The sequence below is a fragment of the Peromyscus californicus genome, unplaced genomic scaffold (genome assembly GCF_007827085.1).
Source record: "Peromyscus californicus insignis strain IS unplaced genomic scaffold, ASM782708v3 Scaffold_5__1_contigs__length_169319896, whole genome shotgun sequence".
NCBI classification, from domain to species: domain Eukaryota; kingdom Metazoa; phylum Chordata; class Mammalia; order Rodentia; family Cricetidae; genus Peromyscus; species Peromyscus californicus.
In genome coordinates, this window is record NW_026294573.1 from 22,449,053 (window position 1) to 22,465,904 (window position 16,852).

General features: G+C 49.9%; 1 protein-coding gene across 1 annotated transcript in view; it reads left to right on the forward strand.

Moving 5' to 3' along the window:
• The first annotated feature begins 6,752 nt into the window (after positions 1 to 6,752).
• Positions 6,753 to 16,852, forward strand: part of Oprd1 (opioid receptor delta 1) — a 42,236-nt gene continuing 32,136 nt past the window's right edge. The window contains exon 1 of the mRNA XM_052716606.1: positions 6,753 to 7,318. Within this exon, the coding sequence (XP_052572566.1) occupies positions 7,092 to 7,318 (227 nt within the window). The 5' untranslated portion in view covers positions 6,753 to 7,091. The remainder of the gene's footprint in view (positions 7,319 to 16,852) is intronic.

The window sequence follows — 16,852 nt, forward strand, 5'->3', positions numbered from 1 at the left end:
ACTATCTTAGTGATTGCAAAAGCTGAGGCAGGAGGCGGTAGAATTGGGAATTTGTGTTTTCATTTCTAATACAATGTGAATGGTAACTAGAGAGATGGCTCAGAGGTTAAGAGCACTAACTCCTCTTCCATAGGATCCATGTTCAATTCCCAACACCCACATGGTGGCTCACAACTCTCTGTGATTCCAATCCCAGGGGAATTCACTCCCTCTTCTGGCCTCCATGGATACTCCATGTACTGGGTGCAGAGACACACAGGTGGGCCAAACACCCATACACATAATGAAAATAAAAGTAAAAAAGAAACATAATTGGTGTTTGGCAGTCAGCTTTTCATGGCTATGACAAAACACCTGAGTTAGCCTAATGGAGGAAGGTTTAGGGGCTGGGAATAGAGCACAATGATGGGACATTTACCTACGACATGGAAGCCTTGGGGTTGATCTCCAACCAGCACATTAAAAATAAATAAATAAATAAATAAATAAATAAATAAATAAATAAATAAATAAAATGAAGGAGGATCGGTTTTATTTATTACTTTTTTTTTTTTTGTTTTTTTTTTTTTGGTTTTTCGAGACAGGGTTTCTCTGTGTAGGTTGGCGCCTTTCCTGGAACTCACTTGGTAGCCCAGGCTGGCCTCGAACTCACAGAAATCCGCCTGCCTCTGCCTCCCGAGTGCTGGGATTAAAGGCATGCGCCACCACCGCCCGGCTATTTATTACGGTTTTTTTTTTTTTTTTTTTTTTTTTTTTTTAAAGATTTATTTATTTATTATGTATACAGCATATGTGACTGCAGGCCAGAAGAGGGCACCAGATCTCATTACAGGTGGTTGTGAGCCACCATGTGGTTACTGGGAATTGAACTCAGGACCTCTGGAAGAGCAGTCAGTGCTCTTAACCTCTGAGCCATCTCTCCAGTCCCCTATTTATTACGGTTTTAAGACAGGGTCTCACGATGTAGTCCTGGCTGGCTCTCGCTTCTCTGTTCCTAGGGGAAAAGTTTATTTATTTCAGCTTCTGTTTTCAGAAGATTCTGGCTCTTTTTTTTTCTTTTGGTTTTCAAGACAGGGTTTCTCTGTGTAGTTTTGGTGCCTGCCCTGGATCTCGCTCTGTAGACCAGGCTGGCCTGGAACTCACAGAGGTCCGCCTGGCTCTGCCTCCCAAGTGCTGGGATTAAAGGCGTGTGCCACCAGCGTCGTCACAGTGAAGTGGTGGTGGTGGAATGCGTGGGGGACAAGGCTGCTCACCTCACGGTAGCCAGGATGCAGAGAGAAATGGAAGCAGCCCAGCTGGCAGGGACGAGAATCTCTCCTTCACGGGCACATCCCCAGTCACCCCCTTCCTCCCATCAGGCCTTGATTCTAAGGTCTCCACCACCCCCTGAATAGCCTATCATGCTACTACTTCACCACTGATGAGGTGACTCCCTCACGATTCAGTCACCTCCCAGAGGCCTCACGTGTGAACATTTCTGCATGAGAGCTGAGTTTTCAACACACAGGCTTTCGGAGGACAGTGTAATCTGTAACACAGCGTCTATTAAGCAGAAGGTTTCGGCTGCTGAGAAGCCTCAGGTCTGCATCTGCTTTGTCCCTTCCTCAGAATGAGGAGTTTCATCTACTATCAGGGAGCACCTGGGAGTCGGGGCATGCCACGGCGGAAGGACAACAATGACCAGGCCTGCTGCATGCCACAATCCCAGCCCATAGGAGGCTGAGGCAGGAGGATCACACGTTCAAGGCTAGCTCAAACCACACACTGAGTTCTGAGCCAGCCTGGGCTACACTGTAAGCGCTGTTAAGGTGCTACACAGCAATGCTCTGTTGTCAATGCTGACAATGAAGAAATACACAGGAAGAGGTGTTACACAAAGAAGAGGTGTGGCATGGTAGGATCGACAGCAAGGCCCGTGTGATGGGTAGCTCTAATTATCAACTTGACACAGTCTTGGATCATCTGGGGAAAGAGTATCAGTGAAGGATCGTCTACATCAGGTTGACCTGTGGGGACGTGTCTTGATTGCCTCAATCAATGAGGGAAGTCCTACTCTAAATGCTGTCCAGACACAAGGACGCTGAAGCAAGCAATCTTTGCCTATTTGGCTTCCGCTCTTCCTGGTGCTGGACAGTTCATCCACCCTGTTGCTGGAGCTACTTCCACCTGTGCAGACATTTGAGCCTGCTTGCTCATGCTTTCAATTCTGACTAAAGGCCAGCAGGTCTTCAGGACTCGGCCTTTGGTACCAGATGAGGACTCCTGAGGCTTGTGGACTGAGCGAGCACCTTGTTCCTGGTCTCTCTGGTGTGAGACTGCCATTGTTGGAGTACAGCAACTGTATGGTGTTAGCCAATCATCTAATTAATTAATCTCCTTTAATATATATTCCGTCAGTTGGTTTTCTTTCCCTAGAGAACCATGAACAATAAACCCAGACTTAGTCTGGTGGGTGTGTGTGTGTGTGGGGGAGTGAGGGTGTCAGTAAGGAGTTTACAAAGGAACTTGTATCACTTATTTGTTTATCTTGAGGTACTAGAGATCAAACCTTGGAACACACCTGCTAAGCAAGCATTCTATCACTGAATTATATACCCCAACCCAGAAATTAAGTCATTAATTTGAATTACACATTAAGAATGGATATTAGCTGGGCAGTGGTACATGCCTTTAATCTCAGTACTTGGGAGGCAGAGGCAGGTGAATCTCTGTGAGTTCAAGGCCAGCCTGGTCTACAAAGTGAATTCCAGGACAGGCTCCAAAACTACATGGAGAAACCCTGTCCCAAAAACCCAAAAACCAACACCAAAACAAAAAAGAATGGATATTAAAGCCTGGGGTAGTGACTTAATCTTTGAAGTGTCGGAAAAGAATTTTTAAAAGTCCTGATGTAGGAGGAGGAAAAAAACCATGGTTTGTTGGGTAGGGAGGAGGCTTCAGAAGTAGAAAGAACTCTTCTCTCCCATGTCCCAATTTCTCCCTTCACACCAAATCTCTGAGTGTATCAGGCCATTTGAAATGGGGGTGGTGTTTAGCAGCATATATGATCACAGCAAAATTCTTGTTTCACAGGTTCTCAGATGGTTGAGTGGGAAAGCCTGAATGTGCATGTGCGTGACAGGGTGGGGGGTGTTCTCTCACTGATGGTGGGACAGAGATGGCTGTTGAGTATGCATGGAAGTATGCATGCTGAGTATGCATGGGAGTATGCATGCTGAGTATGCAGATAATGAAGAGGAGAGTGGCCTGGGAGGCTTCTGGGTGTGTTCTTTAAAAATATATATAAGGGTGTGTGTGTGTGTGTGTGTGTGTGTGTGTGTGCATGTGTGTGTATGAGAGAGAGAGAGAGAGAGAGAGAGAGCGCTTCAGTGTCCGATCCTTCCAGGGCTCGAGCTACAGGCAGTTGTGAGCTTCCCAACATGGATGCTGGGAACCAAATTTGGTTTTTCTGCAAGAGCAATACTAGCTTTTGACTGCTGAGCCGTATCTCCAGCCCCTGGCTCTGTTCTTTCTGGGAAAGAATAAATGCCTTAATAAATGACTCATAGTTGTGTGTGTGTGTGTGTGTGTGTGTGTGTGTGTGTGTGTGTGTATATGAGGGAGGGAACTTTCCCTGCCAGCCTTCACTCAAAACACAGGACATTACCCAAGAGCACAGAACTGAGAAGCCCCAATATGGTCTTACTCCAAACTACCTTGGAATCTTTATCATTTCAAATGACATTTCTTGAGCACCCAATAGGACCAGCCCTTTCCTGGCTTCAGGGTTCAATTAGACTTGGTCAAGATGGTGAAAAAGATCACCATAGCAATAGATACCATATGGAATAATTTAATGTCAAACCTCAGTTTTCTTACCTGTAAAGTGGGACAATAATAAGACTCCACTGTTAAGTGGTGATGCTTGGATAAAGCACTCACCATAGTTCTTGGAGCACAGCAGTAACGGTCTTATTGTGTCTTAGTCACTGTTCCATGCCGTGAAGAGACACTGTGACCACAGCAACTCTTGTAAAAGAAAGCATTACCTGGGGCTGGCTTACAGTTCAGAGGTTTAGTCCATTCTCATCATGGCAGGGAGCATGGCAGCATTCAGGTGCTTGGGAAGTAGCTCAGAGTTCTACATCCGGATCTACAGGCAGTGGGAAGAGCGAGAGAGCCTCTGTGCCTGACCTTGAAGCCCACCCCTAGTGACACACTTCCTCTAACAAGGCCACACCTCCTAATCCTTCTAAGTAGTGCCACTTCCTCATGAGCCTATTTGAGCCGTTTGTGTTGTTTGTTTTTCGTGTTTCATGACAGGGTTTCACTGTGTAACCCTGGTTGTCCTGGAACTGTGTAGACCAGGCTGGTCTCAAACTCACAGAGATCCAACTGCCTCTGCCTTCTGAGTGCTAGGATTAGAGGTGTGCGCCACCACCGCCCAGTACAGGCCAATATTATTCAACTACTGTATCAGGCTTTCTCTGGGCCACCAACCAGCTCCCAGATCATGACATGGAGACTTGTTACTAGTTATGAATGCTCAGCCTTATCTTATGCTTGTCCCACTATCTCTTATAACTTAATTTAACCTGTTTCTCTTTATCTACATTTTGCCTTGGGGCTTTTCACCTTTCTTTCCTTCTGTATGTTCTACTTTTCCTGCTTCTTTTGTGGCTGGCTAGCCCCAGGCATCTCTCAATCTTTCTCCCTCATTCTCTTCTCTTCTCTTCTCTTCTCTTCTCTCTCTCTCTCTCTCTCTCTCTCTCTCTCTCTCTCTCTCTCTCTCTCTCTCTCTCAAGCCTAAATTCCCCCTCCTACTTATTCTTTCTGCCCACTAGCCCCGCCTGTTCAGCTTCTTATTAGACCAATCAGGTGACTTAGGCAGGCAAGGTAAAACAGCAACACATCTTTACCTAGTTAAACAAATGCAACACACCTTTACATAGTTAAAGTAATATTCCACAGCAAACCACCACAGGTGGTATAGCCATTTCATTCTTCAAACATTCCCTTGACTGCCAGGCTTAGTGGCTCACATCTGTAATTCCAGCACTTGAGAGGCACAGTCAGGAATATTAGCACAGGTTTGAGGCTAACCTAGTCTACATAGTGAGTCCCAGGGCTATACAGTGCGACCTTATCTTAAAAAAAAAAAAAAAAAAAAAAAAAAAAAAAAAAAAAAGGCCGGGCAGTGGTGGTGCACGCCTTTAATCCCAGCACTCGGGAGGCAGAGGCAGGTGGATTTCTGGGAGTTCGAGGCCAGCCTGGTCTACAAATCGAGTTCCAGGACAGCCAAGGCTACACACAGAGAAACCCGGTCTCAAACAAACAAACAAAATGTCCCTTTGGAGGGTGTGTGTGGAAAGGCTCATGAAATTCACAAGAAATAAAAATTCTGCAAACTTCTGACAGACTCTGAGCTTCTTGGCTCAGATCATATTAACAGCAAAGATTGCTGGGGAGAGGAAACCCCTCAGTGTTGTTGATGCCTGCGAGCTGAGTGGGTGGGACTTTTCTCGGTGATGAAACTGCCCTAGGCTTTCCCACTCTAGTAGGTAACCCTGCACCCAAGCTCCTGTAAGGAATTAAAGCAAATAACCAAACTAGACTTGGATAGATCTTTTTTTTTGGGGGGGGGCGTCTATCCCTGCCCTCTCCATTTGACTAGAAATAGACTTCCCAGGCATGCAACAGTTTGGTAGAGAGAATGTTCTGGAATGCCTGGGAACCTTAAGGAAAAGGATGGCTCAGGATCTGGGTTGGAGAATGAGTGCAGGAAGAGTCAGTTAAATGACCCCCAGACCTTTCATTTGCTCTTCTAACAGCGCAAGTGGTCCTTAAGGTGGTCTTGTTTTTAGGACAGGGTCTCACTGGGAGGTGGTGGCACCCTTTAATCCCAGCACTCTGGGAGGCAGAGGCAGGTGGATCTCTGTGAGTTCGAGGCCAGCCTGGTCTACAGAGTGAGATCCAGGACAGGCTCCAAAAGCTACACAGAGAAACCCTGTCTCGAATACCTCACTATACAGCCTTTCCCCTCTGAGCTGTAAACCCTTGAGGGCCCGGCCTTCATCTGATTATGTACCAACGTGCCTGCCTCTTACATTAGGCACCTCAGAGAATCCGTGGAGCTAATGAATGGGGTGTAGGAAAGCATGGCAGATAATGGATGTTTGTGGATCTCTTTCCCTCTCTCAAGCTTTCACGTGTCGCTGAGGCAGCCTGCTAGCTCAGAGCACAGATCCGGACAGGAAAGTTGTGCTTCTAGTAACACACACCCAACTATCCTGATAGTTGTGACCTTTTCAGCTTGAGGTGGTGAGATGCCAGTGACCTTGATGGCATTAGGTCGGCCATCTCCTGTGCAAGTCCTTACAGGCTCAGGTGGGGCCATTTCCCGTGTCTCCTCCTGGGGTTGTAGCTGATTTTATGACCAATTTTCATTAGGATCTTTTGGGGGAACCGGGCGGTTTTGTTTTTGCCCCTTGGTCAGGAATCACTGGACTGTTTTGGGAGAGGACATGGTGAGGAGTAGAGCGCACACAACACCGAGTCGCAGGAAAGAAAGCTGAGTTCTTTTACTCCGTCGTCTTCATCCCCCCCCCAAACCCTATGAAGGCGGCAGGGAGATTTTCTTCATCTTGCAGATACAGAGAATGAACTTGAGAGCGTTTAAGCGACTCGCTCAAGGTTACTCCCCTCGTCCATGCAGAGGCGGGAGGCGGGATTCGCATCCAGGTTCTTCTGACTCCAAAGTGGCCCGGGTGGGGGGTGGGGCGAGAGACCGGGCCGGACTGGGGGTGCCTGGAGCCCGCGGAGCCCAGCGAGGGAGCGCGCGGGAGGCCTCTCCGGCCCAGCCCCCGAGTCGGTGGTGCAGCGCCCGCCCCCGATCGCGGGCGCAGACTGGCGGCCGCCTCCGAGCCACGTGGTGCGCGCGGCGGCTCGGGGCTCCCGGGGCTTGGGCGAGCGCAGCGGGCGGCCGGCTGGGCGGAGGAGGCGGGAGCGAGCGCTGCAGCCTGCGACGTCGGGGCCGTGGCCTCCGCTGTCCGCGCGCCACTCGCTGGGTCCCTGCGCCCAGGGCGCACCGTGGAGACGGACGCGGCGGCGCCATGGAGCCGGTGCCCTCTGCCCGTGCCGAGCTGCAGTCCCCGCTCCTCGTCAACGCCTCGGACGCCTTCCCCAGCGCCTTCCCCAGCGCGAGCTCCAACGCGTCGGGGCCGCCGGGCGCCCGGAGCGCCTCATCCCTCGCCCTAGCCATCGCCATCACGGCGCTCTACTCGGCTGTGTGCGCCGTGGGGCTGCTGGGCAACGTGCTCGTCATGTTTGGCATCGTCCGGTGAGTTGGTCGAGGGCGCTGCGGGATTTGGTCCCAGGGTCAGTGTGGACACTACGTTTTGCACACCCGGATCCCCAACTCCGACTTCCCGGGGTCCTGCATGTCTCACACAGAGGCCAAGTACTCTGAGGTGAGGACAGGTCTTTGATCTGTGTGTGTGTGTGTGTGTGTGTGTGTGTGTGTGTGTGTGTGTATGCGTGTATGCTTGCACTAGCCTAACTACATTACATTTAATCATCCTTGACATTCCTTTGCTTCTGCATCAGGGAAGCCGGGCAGTTTGGCAACACTTTGTGTGTCTATCACACACAGCTTGTGACCGGTAATTTGACAGGAGGAGTGTGTATGTTTGGTCCTCTGAAACCTCACAGGGGTGGGCTGAGGTGTTCTACACCATGCCTTGAGTCTTCGGAGCATACAGCAGGGACAGGCTCCAGGCTGTGGGGACAGTCCCCAAATCACATTTGGTAGTCGTCTTTTGTGGTTGCTGTAGCAGTGTGGGCTTGTCTCAAATCATCAGTTTGTAATTCTTCTGTATGAGACCGTATTTACATTGTTTCTTATTAATCCTCTAAGCTCCTAGGTGAGGGAGACATCAGGATGGCTTTGGGCATCTGTCTTTGCACTGTGTGTTCTCTAATAGAGAGCCCCCATGGTTCCTGTGGACTGGCCACGGGTTCTCTCTTCCTTTCCCCAGTGGCCATGTGGTCAGGAATTCTGGCTATGATTCAGGGCAGGCTATCCTCCTTGAGTCCTAGGCTACAGAGCAAGTTCAAGGCCAACTAGAGAATATAGCAAGACCCTGTCTCAAAGAGAGTGGGGAGAGAGAGAGAGAGAGAATATGAATAGGCATTTAAGAGATACACGATGTAGCTCACTTAATAGATAGCTTGTGTAGCATGCATAAATCCCTGGTTTCAAGCCCTAGCACACCATAAACTGGGTGTTGTGGTCCATGGCTGTAATCCCAGCCCCGGGGGTATGGAAGCAGAAGGCTCGGAAGCCAGAAGTCATCTTTGGTTACACAGAGAACTGGAAGCCAGTCTAGGATAACGGGTTTGGGGTAGAGTGAAATGGGAGAGCACTTGCCTACCAAGGCAACACTGAGTACTGCCTAAGTTAACAAAGTAAAACGTCTCCAACTCGCTGTACCTGGAGCACAGTGATGTCAGTAAAGCACTTTTCCCCTCACACTAAGGTAAGGGCTCATAGCAGGCTTTGTAGTATGCAAGGTTTTGGTTGTCCGCTCTGTCTGCTGCCAAGGTGCTGGGGGCTGCTGGGAAGAGTTCTCAAAAACACACCTTTGAACTTGGGGGCCCTGAGCCCTGTCTTGTTTAGAGAGGTTCAGTATGTGCCACTTGCCTTTTGCCCCCTCTTGCTCAGATTAGGGGTTCAGATCTACTTCCAGCCAGAAGACATTCCTGAAAGATGATGTTGTGCAGAAGTAAAGGTCATGGCTGTGGGTCAGGAGGTGCCCAGTTTCTACCCCATCTTCAGCATGTCCCACGGATGTGGCCGTGGCCAAACAGCTCAACTTTCCTGAGTCTGTTTACGTCCTTTGAAAAAGTATGATGATAACAATAGGCTGTTGGGAAGATTTGCTGGAGTGATGCAGGAACGGCCTCCAATAGCAGGCACCTGGAGTGTACTAGGCCTTCAGCGTGTGTTGGGGGCTGGGATTAGCCAGCACAGCAGCAGCTTCTGCAGTGGGCAACTGCTGGGGCTTTGGGCCCTGGCTCCTGTCCTGCAAGGGTGCACATTTAGTCAACAATTAAAATCGCTGGTGTTAATCATTGCTACGCCTGTTCAGCCTCAGGGTTTGGTTTTTGTTTTTGGCACAGCCTTGGCTGGTCTGAAACTCACTATGTAGAACCAGGCTGGCCTTGAAGTCATCTGTAGAGGTCCACCTGTCTTGGCCTCCTGAGTGCTGGAAATAAAGGTGTGCACTACCACACCTGGCCTCAGAGCTTTTGATGCCCAGACTGAACACAAGCCTCAGGTGGCCTCTGGCTCCTAACAGCCATACTCCAGGGTCCCGAGGTTAGATGCTACCCCAGGATCAAATGCAGCTTCCTAGGGCTTTGAGATCCAGGGCAGGGACTTGATTTAGCCAGAGGAGGTGATACCTGGACTGCGTGGTGAGGGAGTAGCTGCAGTTGGCTGTATGGTGAGGTGGGGCGGGCGTCTCAGGCAGAGGAACAGCATTGACGGTGAGAGGTCCGGTAGGGAGCAGGGAGTTTGACCTGGGGTCTGGGGGGTCAGAAGGTGGAGAGGCTGCAGGACCAAGGCATAAAAAGCCTTGACAGTAGTGTCCTTCTCCCCGGGGTTGTCGGAAGCATCCGCTGTGTTCGGGGCCTCCAGAGCCAGTGATGTGTCCACCAACTTACTCCCTGCCTTCCAGAATGCCCAAGAAGTTGCAGACGCTGTGGGAGTTCCGGAGACACTAGGCAACAGAAGGAATTGATGGGGGGGGGGGGGTGGTGGTGGTGAGAACTTGAGGAGAGTCTTGGAGACAGGCCAGGGTGGCTGTGTTAGGGACAGTGTTCTGGGGCTCTGGCTGCTAGTCTGGATGTGGAATTGGAGTCTGGACAGATTCTTGGCCCCATGCTAAGGCCAGCCATGCTAGGAAATCAGGGGGTGTCTGGGGATGGGGAGACCTGTGAAGAATGGTGGTCAGGAGGAAGAATCTGGTAAAGGGGTGCACGAGGTGAGCAGAGAGTGAGTATGGGGGAATTGGAGGCTGGTGCCAGACAGTGGGAGGGGCCCTGTGACCCTGGACAGGTAACCCAAACCCTTGCCTCCAGCCTCCACGGCCTCTCTCCGAGAAACTCAAGCCCGTTAGACCTAACAGGAAGACAGAAACCGGACCGGTGACTTTGGGTGAAACCAAACAGGGAGAGGGCAGAGTGAACAGCTGCCAGGGCCGGCTGGCCTTGCCCAGAATCTGCCATTTCCTAGGTCTTAGGATCATTCCCTGGGGAGTGTGTGTGACTCACAGACACAGCAGAGTGAGTGGGAGGAGTCACCAAGGACACCGAAGTCTCTCGGAGTTTCTCCTTGGTTCCAGGGCTTCTCCAACCTGCACCACGTTCTGCAGACTTTCTCTTCTCATTCAGAGCCCAGGACACGGGCTCAGAGGCAGCAGGTGCCTCTCACTGCAGAGGGTTATAGGAGTCGCAAGCTCAGCTTTTGTTCTGTGACAGGGTCTCCTGTAGCCCAGGCTGGTCCCAACTTGCTGTGTAGTTGAGGATGAAGGTGAACGTCTCATCTTCCTGTCTTTACCCCACCAAGTGCTGGGTTCCAGACAAGCACACCCAGTTTAGACTCAGGCCTTTCTGAGCCCCCAAACCATCCGTAACCACTCTGCCTGTGTAGGCTTGAGATGCATGCAGCGTGGAGGTCAGGGTTGTGTAAATCTCCGAGGCCTCAGTGTGTGATACCAGAAGCTGAAAGCCCAAATGTCGGGCAGACTGACATTTTCTAAGAGAGTGAGCTTAAACAATACATACATTATCGCTCTGAGCCTCAGTGTTCTGCTCTGTGGAATGGGAGGGTGATAGACCCTCCAAGGATGAGTATGAGGAGATCATGGGGCACGAACGGGCACCAGGTGTTTAGTATGCCTCTCAGAAGCAATTTCTGTAAATAAGGCTCACCTCTCATTCACCCAGTTGACGTTTATTAAGCTTCAGAGGAGCTCTGGGTGGATGCTACTGGGAAAGTTTATCAGGTCAATTTTAGAAGCTTTCTTTTATAATAAAGATAACTAGATAGTTACTTCAGGACCTAAGGAGACATTCCAGCAGAGGGTGATATTACCCATAATCCTACTGCAGAGAAAAGCTTAGTCATTTATGTGTATTTCTTTCCCATCTCTGCTTCTGTACACACACACAAACACACACACAGACACATACATAAACACACATACATACTTATCTTTATGAAATTAGGATCACGTAGGATCCAGGTAAATGGATTTTGTAAGGTTGTGTGTGAAGGTAATAGAAGGCTTTTTTTTTTTTTTTTGGTTTTGCGAGACAGGGTTTCTCTGTGTAGCTTTGCGCCTTTCCTGGAACTCACTTGGTAGCACAGGCTGGCCTCGAACTCACAGAGATCCGCCTGGCTCTGCCTCCCGAGTGCTGGGATTAAAGGCGTGCGCCACCACCGCCCGGTTCGATAGAAGGCTTTTATTGTGGCCCACACGGCCCTTCAGCTTTTGACTATCTTGCCTTCTAAGCTAGCCTGAGATACAGAATTGAAACCTTGTTTCAAATGAACAAAACCAAAGAGAGAGGGGAAACCATTTTTAAAAAGCCACCGTGGGGCTGCAGAGACGGCTCAGTGGTTAAGAGCTCTGACTGCTCTTCCAGAGGACCAGGTTCCGTTCCCAGCCCCCACTTGGCAGCTCACAACTGTCGGTAACTCCAGTTCCAAAGGATTCGACTGACCCCCTCTTCTGGCCTTTGAGGGTACTGCATGAGTACAGGGCAAAGATAAACTTGCTGCCACGGAAAATAAAAGTAAATGTATCTTTTTAAAAGCCCGTGGCTTTGGTTTTGGTTTTGTTTTTTGAGACAGAGTTTCTCTGTGTAACCCTGACTGTCCTGGAACTCACTCTGTAGACCAATCTGGCCTCAAACTCACAGAGATCCACCTGCCTCTGCCTCCCGAGTGTTGGGATTTAGGCTCTACCTACCACCAGGTTCTATTCCCGCCGCCCCCCCCACACCCCCCCACACCCCCACCATGAACTGAGGACCGAACCCAGGGCCTTATGCTTGCTAGGCAAGCGCTCTACCACTGAGCTAAATTCCCAACCCCGTATTTTTATTTTTTAAAGATCTATTGATTTTGTAAGCATTTGCCTTCATGAATGTATGTGCACCGTGTGCATGCCCGATGTCCAAGGGGATCAGAAGAGGGTGTCAAATCTCTTGGAACTGGAGTTAATGGATGGTTGTGAACCTCCATGTGGGTGCTGGGAACCGAGCCTGGGTCCTCTGCAGCACCAGCAGGTGCTTTTAACCTTGGAGCCATCTTTTCCAGTCCTATCATCCTAATTTTCTTCCATTTTTTAAAAAAAGAATTTTATTTATTTGCTTTATTTTGCTTTGCACTATTCTTTCAGCCAGTCATGCTGTTCTGTAAGTGTGGATCAGATAATTTTCTGAAGAGTGATCTACAAAGACAATTTAGCTTGTGTCCATCAGATAGTAATAGTTGCTTTTTTAAAGTTTTATTATTTATTATATATACAGTGTTTCTGTATGCCTGCAGGCCAGAAGAGGGCACCAGATCTCATTACAGATGGTTGTGAGCCACCATGTGGGTGCTGGGAATTGAACTCAGGACCTCTGGAAGAGCAGTCAGTGCTCTTAACCGCTGAGCCATCTCTCCAGCCCAATTTTCTTCCATTTTTCAAAATTAGATTTATTTGTTTAATTTTTTTTTTTTTTTTTTTTTTTTGGTTTTTCGAGACAGGGTTTCTCTGAGTAGCTTTGCGCCTTTCCTGGGACTCACTTGGTAGCCCAGGCTGGCCTCGAACTCACAGAGATCCGCCTGGCTCTGCCTCCCGAGTGCTGGGATTAAAGGCGTGCACCACCACCGCCCGGCTATTTGTTTAATTTTATGTGTATTTTGCTTGCATGTTTGTGTGTGCACCACATCCATGCCTGGTGCCCGTGGAGGCCAGGGGAGGGCATCACATCCTCTGAAACTGCAGTTACAGAAGGTTGAGAACCACCCAATGGGTGCTAGGGATTGAGCCTGGGGCCTGCAGGAACAAGCGCTCTTAAATGCTGCGTCATCTGTCCAGCGTAGAGGGAGCCAGTTGGGGTCTTCTTTTTAATTTGTTTGTTTGTTTGGGTGCCTGAGGAGGCCAGAAGAGGGTATCAGATCCCCCTGGAGCTGGAGTTACAGGCAGTTGTGAGCTGCCGGATGTGGGAACTGAACTTGGATCCTCTGGGAGAGCAACAAGGGCTCCTAACCACTGAGCTATCTCTCCCCAGCCCCTTATTTCTCCCACCATCATGGCAATCTAGATGGCACTCCTATGAATATTTTGAGTAAGTGTGGTTGTACATCCCTCCCACCGTTTCTGTACAGACCCCTGCACCCCTAGTCAGAGCCCCTTCTTTTTTGTTTGTTTGGTTTTTCCAGACAGGGTTTCTCCGTGTAGTTTTGGTGCTTGTCCAGGGTTTTGCTCTGTAGACCAGGCTGGCCTCGAACTCACAGAGATCCACCTGGCTCTGCCTCCCAAGCACTGGGATTAGAGGCGTGCGCCACCACTGGCTGGCCCAGTCAGAGCTCTTTAAGGATGACCTGGCTGCTGCCCTGTAAGGAGGTTGCTGTCGCTGAAGGGATAAAGCAGATTCTAGAAAGCCACTGGGTGCAAGTGTGGTGTCAGAGATTCAGATAGATGGAGAAAGATAAGACAAGCAAAAATTCAGGCCTCCCCTACTCCAGCTGGGACTGCAAGAATGAGTCTCCACCAGCTGTGACCCCAGGGCTCATCCCTGCACACATACACCCCTGCCAGATGTCTGGACTTTGAGAGGCAAGGGTAAAGCATGATTTCATTAAACTCAGGATCCTGGGACTTTGAAATCAAATTGGCTCCCCAGAATATCTTCCCAGCACAGGAAGGAGGGTAATCGCAGGGTAGAGCAGAAAGCCTGGCTTAAATTAGCGAGTTAGCAGCAAGCAGGCTGTTGTGCCCCATTTCAGTTGGGGGCTGTGGGGTGGGGTGGGGTGGCTGCCTGTGTTCTACTGATTTATAGCTTCCAGCACAGCTGCAGAAATCAGCGGCTTTGTCTCAGGCCTGGAAGGGTGTGTGAAGAAGCAGCTTGTCCTCTACAGTCTTCCTAGTCTCTGTGACGAGTGAAAAGAAAGAACCTTCAGCTTCAAAGTCCTACTAGGTCAGAAGTCCTACTGCCAGAGGCTGAGTGTTAAGAACCCTTGCTGAGCCTGAGCTGGGCGGTGGTGGCTCATGCTTTTCATCTTGGTACTCAGGAGGCAGAAGCAGGTGGATTGCTGAGTTTGAGGCTGCCTGGTCCATGGGGAGAGTTTCAGGGCAGACAGGGGCTACACAGAGAAACCCGTCTCGAAAAACCAAAAAAAAAAAAAAAAAAAAAAAACCCAAAAAACCAGGAAAAAAAAAAAAAAAGGATGGAGAGATGGCTCAGTGATTAAGAGTGCTTGCTACTCTAATAGAGGACTCAGGTTAGGTTCCCAGCACCCACTTGGGGATTCACAACTTCCTGTAAGTTCAGTTCCAGGGGATCTGACTTCCTCTTCAGGCCTCCATGGGCTATTGCACACACATGGTGCATATAAATTCACACAGGCACAACACGTACATACACATAAATAACATTTTTATTAAAGTATATTTTTATTACTTATTGCATGTGGGGAGGCATGCATAAAAAGAAGGAAGAAGAAAGAAAGAAAAGACAAAGGAAGAGGTTCTTGAGACAGGGAGACGGCTCAGCCGTTCAGAGCATTGATTATTCTTCCAGAGAACCCGGATTCAATTCCCAGCATCCACATGGTGGCTCACAACTGTTTGTAATTCTAGTTCCAAGAGATTGGATGCCCTCTTTGGCCTCCATGGCGCCGGGTACACATGTGGTACACAGACATACATGCAGGCAAAACACCCTACACAAAAATACCAATAACAATTGAGGTAAAATTTTAACAAGAAGAAGATTAAAAACGTAAAAGAAGTGGGTTCTTTTAAAAATTTATTTGTGACAGAGTCTCACTTAGGCCACACTGCCCTCTGACGCCCTATGTGATGGGATTGACCTGACTTTCCTCCCAAACCTCCAAAGTGGAAGTCCTGGCATCACAGCCGTACCAGCACAGTTGGTTGGAGCAGAGCTGGAAAGGCATAGGGCAGGCCTGGGGGCTGCTGACACCCTCATCCAGACATACAGCTGGAGAGGCAGTTCCGTTCTTCAGAGGCAGACGCGTGGGTCCAGACCCAGGTCTCTGTGTTCAGCTGCCTGAGGCTGTTTTCTCACCTGTGAACTGGGCATCACAGTCCAACACCTGCATTACCAGCAGGTGGGACCCTCCCATCCGCGACTTTTCCTGAGTCTGAGGCACCCCTCCAGATGACGGGACAAAACAGTGACAGGCACGCAGTCCCTGCCTTCCGGGAGCTGCTGTTCTAGTGGAGAAAAGAGAGACAGTGAATTAGCCGACAGAAGACCAGACACAGGGCTAGGGACGAAGCTCAGTTGGAAGAGTGCTCGCCTGGTGTGCTAGGAGGCCCTGGGTTCAAATCCCAGGCCGTCACCAGCCACGAGTGGTGGTGGACAGTTGCAGTCTCAGCCCTAGGGAAGTGACGGTTCAGAAGGTCGGGTGGTGGGAGCTAAACAAAAACCATCCACGGACAATGAATCAAGGAAGCTAGAACAGGCATGGGAGATGCCGGGGCGGTGGACATACAGCAGGTGAGCAGAGGCCCGTTGCTAGGAGGGAGAATGTTTCGGGCAGAAGGTGGTCAGGATGCTTGTGTGACCTCAGCACTGGGCCTGACCCTACAGGAAGAGTTGGTCCTCCGATGCCGGTGGGCTGGCTGCCCAGGACTTTAAGTGAAGAGAGAGGCTGGTGCTCCTGGCTGAGCCAGATGACCCTGCAGGACCTGTGAGGGAACATCTGCTTCCCTTGGTTATAAACGCTTATCCTGTCAGAGTGTCCTGTGTCTGGTGATTTTCCATGGTTCCCCGAAGGAGCAAGCGGAGCTGCTAGATGAGCAGGTAGCTATGAGACACTCCTCCTACTTCCTTAGGCCTCGTCACCCCAGGCCACCCAGGGCGGCCTAGCAAAGCCCATGGCATCCTGTCATGATGGCTTTTATAACCGTGACCCCGCCTCCCAGCACAGCCTGTGTCCTTTTCTGTGTGAGGGGTGAGGAGACCTCAATTCACTGGCCCTGAGTTTAGCCTGAGTCTTTATTAGTTCTGCTTCTATCATTGAAAAAGAGCCCATGGGCTACCGTTCTAGGGGGCTCCTGTAGTTGTGGGGTGTGGGTAGGTAAGTCTGGTAGAGCAGTCACCAGGTTGGAAAGCCTCCAGCAAAGCTGGTGAGGCATTCCACAGGAGATTGAGTCTTCTTCCAGGGGAAGGGGAAGGTCTCAGTGTTGTTCTAAAAAAAATCCAATTCAATTCATTTTTTACGGGGGGGGCGCATTCCACAGTATGGATCAGAGGACATCCTTGTGGCCTCAGTTCTTCCACTTTTCCCTGGGTTCTGAGGAGCAAACTCAGGTCGTCAGGCTTGCATTGTTGGGAGGCAGGCAGGCACCTTTACCCTCTGAGCCATCTCAGAGGCCCTTAGTGGTGTCCTGAAGGACAAGTAACTGATCACACGAGGGATCCTGATGATCAAGGTTAATTTCCTTCACTTGACTCAGCTGATTATAAAAGTCCTTCCCAGCCATACCTGAGATCATAGCTGGATACTGCAGTGTGGCTGAGCTGTTAGATGAGGCTGTGTGGCCTCAGGCAAGTTCATTTG